This window comes from Rhinopithecus bieti, unplaced genomic scaffold (assembly GCF_001698545.2).
Source record: "Rhinopithecus bieti isolate Rb0 unplaced genomic scaffold, ASM169854v2 scaffold_36315, whole genome shotgun sequence".
Taxonomy (NCBI): Eukaryota; Metazoa; Chordata; class Mammalia; order Primates; family Cercopithecidae; genus Rhinopithecus; species Rhinopithecus bieti.
The window spans coordinates 1,174,890-1,185,153 of NW_016815814.1; the positions used below are offsets into that span (position 1 = coordinate 1,174,890).

A 10,264-nucleotide genomic window follows, 5' to 3' on the forward strand; every position below is an offset into this window, starting at 1 on the left:
GGGTGCAGGAGGTGGGGGGGTGTAGATGGGGGCAGGAGGTGGCGAGGACGTGTGGTAGGCGTTGTTGAGCGGGTACTTGGCCGGCTGGTTGTTCTTGACCCTGGTGAAGTTGATGCAGCGCCCCTAGAAGAGAATCGGAGAGAAGGAAACATGAGTGGATGGCCTCACATCAGGGCCTGTGGTGCTGTGGTGGGCGGCTTGCAAGGAATATGTGGAAAGCAGGCCCCTATTGGTGACAACTCTCCAGTGGCACATAGTAGAACTTGAGGACAAGTGAGCTCCCCGCTTTCTTTTCCTGGACTGTGTTGCAAAACTGTTAAAATTTATCTTTTCCTGGAGTCTAACTCTCTCAAGTGGGAGAAAGGGAAGGAGACTGACCTTAATTGGGTGCTGTGTACAGAGGTCGTCAAACTGAATCTCCTCAACAGCCCTGCTAACTGGGTATTATTAACTGTTCCATTGCACAGATGAGGAAACAGGTTCAGAAAAGCGAGGTTACTTTTTTAAGGCCACACAATTAGGAAGAGGTGGAGGTTGGCGATTCTAACCCAAAATAGACTCCAGAATTATCCTTCCTGCTGCTACTTTGCCTTCTGGAAGGGGTCCTCATATTGCACAAACAAAAGTCATTTATTCTGATTCATTTCAATTACATGCCTGGAAACGGCAGAAGGTTAACACCACGAGCTTCTCCTATATTGTAATTCAAGGATGTAGCTAGACTCTGTGATTAGGAGTTGTCGTGGAGCCCCTGATGCATTTACCTCGCCTGTGCCCCCTCCAGCGCTTGTTCCAGGTAATGAATGAAGGAGGCAGCTATCTCTACTGATGTGACCAAAACAGCTTCCCCATCCGTGCCTTGCCTTCTGCAATGTGCTAGTAAATAATAAACAGTTTGTCCTGCCCTTGTTCTGGCTGTGGGAATCCCTCTTCTACATGTGGCTGCACCTGTGCAGGTACCCTTAGTTGTCATTGTCACAGGAACTGACAACCTGTGTACCTTAAGAAATACAATCTGGGGACATTCTATTGCCAAGCAGGCATCTACCCTGAATTCTGCTTTTCCCCTACCCTTTTTGGGTACTCAACTGAACAATGCAGAGAAGACCCTGGAACCCCTTACAGCAGCCTCCTGAAAGTCAGTGTCCAAAGCCAGCCTTAAGTAGCCCTGTCTCCCCTATAGTGTGTCTGCTCTGCTCTCCAGAGGCAAAGGCGTGCTTTCTCTGTCCCCGACTAGATACCCTCTAGTCTCATCTGGCACTCAGGAGCTTCCGTGCAACACTCAGCTCTGCAATGCAGGGGAGACAGGGGTCCTCCTGCTCACCACATTCTGTGCTGGTGTGAGCTCTTTTCACTTGGTCACTTGCCTGGGTGTGTACCCGCCCCCCTGAGGGCTCCTGGCCTCCCTCACTTCCCATGCCTGTGGGGCATCTTATTGTTCTCTCTCTGGCATGTCTGGATGCCTACAGAATCATTTCTCAAGGAGGCCGGGGTGGGGTTGCTCCTCTCTGAGGCTGCCCTCTGTGCTGGGCCTGGGGCTGGGGTGTGGAATTGTTCCTGGCCACATGCTCCAGGACGGACGTTATCCTGTGGTTATTCAGGTGTCCAGCCTGAATGAGATATGTCCAGGGAGCAATGAGTTTCCCTTTCCAGGCCTTTTAGGGACAAGCCTGAACGGGAATGAAGAGGGTGAGGTGTGGAATTTGGGGAACAATTGCTGCTTAAATTAGCTCTAGGACAAGAGGAAAATGAGTGTGTTATTAGAGACTTGGCTCAGGATGGGCCACAATAGGGACAAGCCACATGCTTGTGGGAGGCGGTGGGGCTGAGCAAAACTTCCCTCCCTGTGCACAGCCCCGTGCGTCCTTCAAGTCATAAATCATGTCCCTTTTCCTCCACATGTTTTCCCCACAGTGACTCCAGCCTCCACTTACCCTTTGCTTCCTTGAGTTCTCTAGTTACAGCCTACACCACACATTGCAGCCTGCATACTACGGTTATTTCATCTGTAAATGCCTTGCCTCCCTGGCCAGACGAGAAACTTCTGGAAGGCTGCAGCCTTGTTTTGTGCTTTGCTGCTCCACAGCTCACAGCCTCACAGTGTGTTCTGCATGGTACAGGGACTCTTAGAAAAAATGGAGTTGTCTGAGCCACTCAGGAAAAGTTGGGGGTGGGAAACCTTAGCAATAAGCTGAAAATTAATTCCTAGAACATAGCATTAGTCAGAGGGCATCTTGGTGAGGAAGGGCCGAACTTGATGGGACTGCAATTGGTTTAGGAGTTGCAATGCTATGTTTAGATGTCAGCACCCCTGTTTCTCTGAGCTTGCATTTCATGTGATTAAACCAGGTGCCAAGCGGGGGAGGCTCTGATTCGCGTTCCACTCACTGCACAAAGAAGTTACCCCCTCCTCGCTGCACTGCCCAGAGCTCCCGGTTTATGTTCAGCCTTTCAGGCATGATGCCGATTTTGTAACCCAGTACTGTACATTCCCGGCTGTTCAAGCTGCCCTCTTTTATAGCTTTATAAATCTAAGCCTCGGTTACAGTTTATTTATGATTCTGGATAAAGCTTTCCTTTAAGATGTGAGGGCCCTAATGATTACCATCTGTGGTGAATTCCCGTGACGACAATTTAGAGCTGGGATTTACTGTGCTATCTGTTCTGCCCTTCGTTCTTAGACATGCTAAGTCAGACTGAGAGGCTCAAGAGATTCACATCCTTTAAAGATGAAAGGAAACCCTCATTCTGGGGAAGGAGCTGCTGCTGCCTGGGGTTGAGTGCTCATCTGGCTTCAGATCTCTTCCAGAGCTGGCCACCAGGCTGGGCGAGAGGGGAGGCTAATTAATTAATCCAGAAGTTCAGGTACTTATTCTCTTCAATTGAAATAAGTCACTCTACTGTTTTTACCAGAGGCTGTTTTGTTCAGAGACAAAATCAGGAGCTCCCAGCCTTCTTCTCCCAATATCTCTGTTTATCATCCACGTTAGGATTCCCAAGGGTTTTCAAAAAGGTCTGAAAGCATCCACAGACTAAAAGATGGTCTCTCACATCTGTCCCCTGAAGATGGGATGAAAAAGGGCAGTGGGGGCTGGCGGGGAGTGAGGTGGAAAGGAAGACCTGAGGTCAGCACTTCCGGCTGCCGCCATGATGTCTTGGCCAGAGCAGTGGTGGTAAAATGCTCTGGGTGGGGTAAAATGGTGATGGTGGAGGCAGAGTCCTCCTTCCTCTGGTCAGTAACACCCTAGGGGTACACTATGGGTCACCTACTCCAGAGCATTGTGCTGAGGTTCATTATAGACCTTCCCCAACTCCTCACCACCTGGTCCTTTAGAGCTGAGTACAAAAGCCCAGAGCTGTCATCAAGCAGCCAGAGGGGAGGGGGCAAGCTCCCAGCTTCTGCCTTGCCCCCACTGTGGGACACCCCACAGTGTCATGTGAGGTGGGGGTATTCATACCACCTGTCACTACAGGTATTAGGAGGACTCCATTAATCAACGTTACGAAGGCCTTGGAACAGTGCCTGGTGCACTGTGTTTAGCAAACGAAGTTGAGTCTAATGCTGTCTCTCTGCAGGTGGGGATGCGCAGACACAATCAGGTGTTCCAACTCCTAGTTTAGTGCCTTCTGAGTGAGCTGCAGACTACAGCTTCTATACTCCACACCTGGCTTCTATAATAAAATTGGTAAATAGGAAGAAATGTAGCAAAATGCAGGGAAAACAAAGCAGCTCCTAGAGCCTGCTCTCTTATGTCTGTTCTCTCCTCCTGTTGCCACTAAGCCCTGTAACTTATTTCTTATAGGACCTCCCACAGTGCACTGCACACACGTTTGACTGATGATGAATTTACACGTACTTATCTTCCTGAAAAAAGGTGCAGACTCGGCATCAATAAATCCCTGGGGTAATATACAGTAAGACCCACAGTCTTTGTAAGAGGGGTGTGGTTACAATAAGTTCTTAAAACCTGGAGTCAGAGGTGCCAGCACAAACACGGTAACATTTAGACCACATAATTGGCCTCAAGATCAGTTTACACAACATCGTTTTTTTGCTTGCAAGAGGATAATAGAAAGGCCAGATGTTCTCAGTGTCATGTAGGCCAGCAAATCTGCACCAGTGTTTGGTTAAAAGGTTGCTAGGATGATTGGAACTCTCACTTCATAACACTAGTCTTTGTGACCCAGTTTTATTTTCTACAGTACTGGTTTTGTGTGGTTTGATTCAGATCCAAGATTTGGCTTTGACCTCAGTTTACCTCAGCGTCCTCATTTACAGGAATGAATGCCAATTATTTTCACACATTAGCAAAAATTTCTCAGATTAAATTCTAAGAAGAAAATGCAACAATATCTCCAGCTAAATGAAGGCTTAGCACGATGCCAGCTGGCCTTCCTCCTAGGCTTGAAAGTGCCATTTTGATTTGGCTGTATCTAATGGTGGTGGGAGGACCATCTGAAATGTCCAGGTACATTAGCGTCTTTATTTATCATCAAAACTCTGTCAGTTAAGCGTCATTATTTTCATTGTACAGAAAAAAACTAAAGTCTCACACCTATTTAAATAACTTTCTCAAGACTACACAGCCAGTAAGTGGCAGAGTGGGATTAAAACCTAGCTCTCCCTCAGGAACTCATCCTCTTCATACTGTATTCCTGAATATAGACTAAAAGTGCAAATGATTTCTTGAAAGACTTGTAGATAGCAACACACGGTGTAGGACTTGACCACAATCCAGCAGCTCTTGACACAGCTAAGCGATTCTTCCTGAACCTAAGTCTGGCCAATTCGCTGTCCAGCTCAGAATTCTTCAGTGATTCCCCATCACCTTTAAAGTAAAAGCCAAACACCTCCACTGGCATACAGCCCTTTGGGATCTGGTCTGTGCTTATGTCTTTCAATTGATGTCTTACTCTTTTCTTGCAAGATGTCCAGCTTGGTCCACCCTATGCCCTCCACAAATATTTGTTCAATGAGGAATATAATTTGCCATGTGGCCCTCTTCTCTAAATGTTTCCCAGTAGAAACACTGCTCCTTAACTGGTTGGTGAGCACCTCCGAGGCAGCTGCAAAGGCTTCTCTTCTGGAGCCTAGAGTTGCTCTAAAGAGCTCAACGTTCAAGTTCAAGTTGGCACTCAACAAATACTGCTCACACACTGGAGCTCTGAGGTGCAGCAAGATGCTCAGATTTTTCCCTGCAGGTTTAGGCTCTCCAAAGGTCAAGGATCCATGAACACAGCTATAAGTTTAGGGCTTCTCAGTCACCTACCCATGGTCTCCTTGGACATCCAGGTTCTTGGAGAAAGGATGGCAAGAATCTTATGTACTTCCCTTGGCTTCCACACTTGAAAGGTTCATGTTACCTCTAAAAATACTTTTTGGGTTACCTTTGATTGCTTTATCAAAGGAAACTGTTCATCAACTAAAAGCTTTGCTTAAATTGTAGGTGACATATTCTGAAATGGTTATGATGAAATGATCAGGATGAAATATCTTGTTGATCAGGTTCTGGATTTCCCTGGGTTTGAATTCCAGGCATTGATGGTCTGAGGAGTACAGAGACAGGACACTGGTGGTGGGGGCTGTGGTCTGCTTCGTGGGTTGCAGTCAGGAGGCAGAGTTCTACCTCTAGTTCTGCCACTAACATAATCATTGTGAAACCTGGGGCAAGTCACTTTCTCTCTATGAGCCTCAATTTCTTCATCTGTCCAATAAAGTTGTACCAGCTAGATGATGTTCAGGGCCTTTCAGCCCTAATATTCTATAATTCCATCAACATTTTTTTGTTTTTTTGAGATGGAGTCTCACTCTGTGAGAGTGATCATGGCTCAAGCAACCTCTGCCTCCCAGGTTCAAGCGATTCTCCTATCTCAGCCTCCCAAGTAGCTGGAATTACAGGTGTGTGCCACCACGTCTGGCTAATTTTTTTGTATTTTTAGTAGAGACAGGGTTTCGTCATGTTGGCCAGGCTGGTCTCGAACAGCTGACCTCAGGTGATCTGCCGGCCTCGGCCTCCCAAAGTGCTGCGATTATAGCTGTGAGCCACCGTGCCTGGCCTCCATCAAAATCTGAATTCCTTTGAAACCTTTTCCTTGGATAATTTAATCTGAATTTTTTTGGGGCAGCCAGTTTGCACATTTCTTTATACTAATTAGTTTGGCTAATGCTTTGTATTGCATATTTTCTGGTTGGTCATTAGATTTTTAAAAATATTAATAAATTGAAACTTCAAAATTGGAGGTCTGCTTTTCTATTATTGTGGTAAGAGTTTGAGCTTGCCTGCAAGTTCTGAATTTGGGTTTGTGGGATGACAGGGAGATGTGACAAGAGGTGTGGGCCGATTGTGTGCAAAAGAGTTGCCAGTGGTGAGCTCATGTGTGCTGAGTGTTAAGAGACATCTGTTTGGGCATCAGGCACGCTCAGTGGAGAGGGAGCTGGACTTTGGAGATGGTTAAAAATATGCTATGGCTCCCACAGATTAAACCAAATAGTTTCCTATGAACGGAGGTCATCTAAGGAGATTGGATTTCACAGGAAGAACTCTAAAATAATTAGATTGAAAAAGTATAACATATATGCCAAGTTTCCTCTGACAAATACCTTTTTTCTCTGGCCTAGTTTTCCCATTGATTATCTTGTTTGGAGGGCTGTAGGTATTTCTCAAGTTACTAATGAATTAGGTTTCCAAAGTCAGTTGTTTGGAATTATGAGCATAGTTTCTAACTTAAATCATTCTTGTAAACTCAGGCTAGACCACAAAACCTCATCGACATATTGAAGGCAATTGACATAATCCTGCCAAAGGTGGTGCTCTACTGATGAATTAAACACATGAACAATGAATGGATGGCTGGATAGGATGACTTAATAGTTAGCTTTCTACTCTACGATTCTCTTCATTTGTTAATTTATTTTTGCATTTATCCTTTTGGCAAATGGGTTTGAGTGCTGGCTGTGTCCTCAAAAGTGCTGCAGACAGTATTGAGCAAATGTTGAGGTCCCTGTCCTCATGAAGAATATAGTCTAGAGGTGAAGACAGACAGTAGTCAAATGGACCCCAGCAACCACATTTGTGATCTGTGACCCTGAGCTTGGCCACAGTTGACTGGACCAGAGGTGGACAACTATGCTGAGCTAGAGCGATCGGATTCTCTCTTTGGTGAATTTGGAATGACCACTGAGTGACAGGTAGTGAGTCAGTCAGGACTGATCATTTGAATACAGGGAATGTAAAGTGGGAACCTAGGGATAAGGGAGCAGCCATCTTCTGCCACAGTCAGGGAGAAGCAGAGAAAGCTCTGATTCTGTTTCATAAAGACCCTTCATACCCATTAATTCTGCCCTGCCCTCATTATTGCTCATCTTCTAACACTTGGCCACCAAGTAAACCAGTCTCCCTGCTCTCAGCCTTTCCCTTTCACTTGGATATTTTGGTTTTCCATGTAAAATTCATACACATGCGTGCACACACACACACATATATATAAATGTGCATATACATACGTATATATGTATGTCTACATATGTGTAGACAGAGGTATGTATAAAATGTATGTATACCTGTATACATAAAAATGTATATATACACAGACACATTCAAAGTTATCTTGCTGGCCAGGTGAGGCAGCTCATGCCTATAATCTCAGTACTTTAGGAGGCTGACGCAGGCAAATCACTTTAGCCCAGGAGTTAGAGACCAGCCTGGCAACACAGTGAGACTCTGTGTCTACAAAAATAAAAAAGCCTGACGTGTGTGCCCTTAGCCCTAGCTACTTGGGAGGCTGAGGCAGAGGATGCCCAAGAGTTTGAGGCTGCAGTGGGCTATCATGGCACCGCTGCAGGGCATCCCAGCCTGGGCAACAGAGTGAGACTGTGTCTTGCTCCTTCGTCTTCCCCAAAGCTGGAGCCATGGGCAAAGAAAAGGGTGTGTTGGGAGTGGTGATGCTCTGATCCTTCTCGGCTCCCCTTTTCTCTGCCTCAAACTTGCCCTGCCTATAAATCTCATAATAGCCTGCCTTTTATGTGCTGTTCATGGAAAGGGATCCAAGGTCTACTCTTTTAGTTATTTGATTCATTTTGCTGACACACAAACTCGCACGTTCTCCATAATAATGTCTTTGGATGCCAGAACTGAGGGTAAGATGAAAGCACACAGGAAATATTTGGTCACACAAGGAAACTAGAAAAATGAAGGAAAGGGTAGAAATAAAAATGGTATCTCTTTAGTTGAAAAATACACAATGAAAAAAGAAAGAAGAGGAAGGGAGAAGGGAATGTTAACTTACAGCATTCAGAATTAATATTTTGTGCTCGTCTTTACAGAGCACAGATACATACCCAGTGGTGGATATATTTAGGAAAATGGGATCATCCTGTATAAAAGTTTTAGAGTAGTTTACTGTGACCATTTCTCCCCTGTCATTTTCAGTGGTTGTAGAATCTTCTATCACATGGAAGCACCAAATGCAGTTAAGAATTTCTTTATTGTTGGGTATTAAGAGTGTATCTAATTTGTCTCTATTATAAACAATGCTGTGATAAAACCATTCATAAGTATTTTCATACATCTGTCAATTGTTTTAGAACAAATTGTTTGAGGTAGAATTTCTGGGTCAGAGTTTATGCACATTTTAACAGTTTTTGATATTGTCAAACTGTCTTCTAGAAAAAGTGATATTCACTCGTAGTTCCAGTACTATTTTATGAGATTTCTATTTTCCTACACTTTCAATTACAGTTTTAGAATTAAACATTTTTGCCAATTTGACTATCTGAAGGAATTGTATTATTGTTTCCATGTTCAGTTTTATTATTTGTGAGATGAAAGTTTTTAAAATGTGTGTGTACATGTATATGTAAAGATATATGTGTGTGTATATATATACATATATACACTCACACACACGTATATATACACACCCCCGCATACTACATATATATATATTAGTCCTTTGTATTTCACCTTTAATGATTTGTCTGTTCATATACTTTGCCCACTTTTACTGAGGTTTTGATCTTTTTTTTTAATCTTTTTTATTGATTTGTAAGAGCTCTTTATAGAGTAATGATGAAACTGATATGGTTAGGTTTTGTGTCCCCACCCAAATCTCATCTTGAATTGTAATCCCCACATGTGGAGAAAGAGAAGTGATTGGATTATGGGGACAGTTTTCCCCATGCTGTTCTCATGATAGTGAATATGTTTCATGAGATCTGATGGTTTTATAAAGGGCAGTTCCCCTGCACTCGCTCACACACTTTCTCACCTGCCGCCGCGTAAGACATATGTGCTTCCCCTTCTGCTATGATTGTAAATTTCCTTAGGCCTCCCCAGCCATACAGAACTGGGAGTCAAGCCTCTTTTCTTTATAAATTACCCAGTCTTGGGTAGTTCTTTATAGCAGTATGAGAGCAGACTAATATACTGGTTATGTAAGCTATTTTTTTTGTTTGTGATTTTAAAAAATTTTACTGATGGTATTTTTTGATGTACAGAAGTTAAATAAGTTTATGTGGGTAGCCAATTATATCAATCCATAGAGTCTATTTTTTTTTTTTTTTTTTTGAGATGGGGTTTCACCCTGTCACCCAGGTTGGAGTGCAGTGGCGTGATCTCAGCTCACTGCAAACTCTGCCTCCTAGGTTCAAGTGATCCTCCCACCTCAGCCTCCCATGTAGCTGGGACTACAGGAATGCACCACCACACCTGGCTAATTGTTTTTTATATTTGGTAGAGACGGGTTTTCACTATGTTGCCCAGGCTGATCTCAAACTCCTGAGCTCAGATAGTCCACCACCCTCAGCCTCCCAAATTGGTGGGATTACAGGCGTGAGCCACTGTCCCTGGCCCATAGAGTCTATTTTTTCATACCCCTTAGAAAGGCCTTCATCACCGGGCATGGTGGCTCATGCCTGTAATCCCAGCACTTTGGGAGGCTGAGATGGGCAGATTACCTGAGGTTGGGAGTTTGAGACCAGCCTGACCAACATGGAGAAACCCTGTTTCTACTAAAAATATAAAATTAGCTGGGCGTGGTGGCACATGCCTGTAATCCCAACTACTTGGGAGGCTGAGGCAGGAGAATCTCTTGAACCCAGGAGGTGGAGGTTGTGGTGAGCCGAGATCACGCCATCGCACTCCAGCTTGGGCAACAAGAGTGAAATTCTGTCCTAAAAACAATTTTTTTTAAGTGTCAACAGGCCACTCCTCAGTCCCAGGTACACCAAATTGTACATGTTTGGTGAGAGAAACAAATAACCCAA

General features: G+C 44.4%; 1 protein-coding gene and 1 long non-coding RNA gene across 2 annotated transcripts in view; one reads left to right on the plus strand and one right to left on the minus strand.

Annotated features, from left to right (window-relative positions):
* The window catches only part of LOC108516335 (uncharacterized), an 83,934-nt gene that overhangs the window by 69,621 nt on the left and 4,049 nt on the right, over positions 1-10,264 (plus strand). The window lies entirely within an intron of this gene.
* ANTXR1 (ANTXR cell adhesion molecule 1) overlaps positions 1-10,264 on the minus strand; it is a 250,777-nt gene that overhangs the window by 4,017 nt on the left and 236,496 nt on the right. The window contains exon 18 of the mRNA XM_017853768.1: positions 2-123. Within this exon, the coding sequence (XP_017709257.1) occupies positions 2-123 (122 nt within the window). The remainder of the gene's footprint in view (position 1; positions 124-10,264) is intronic.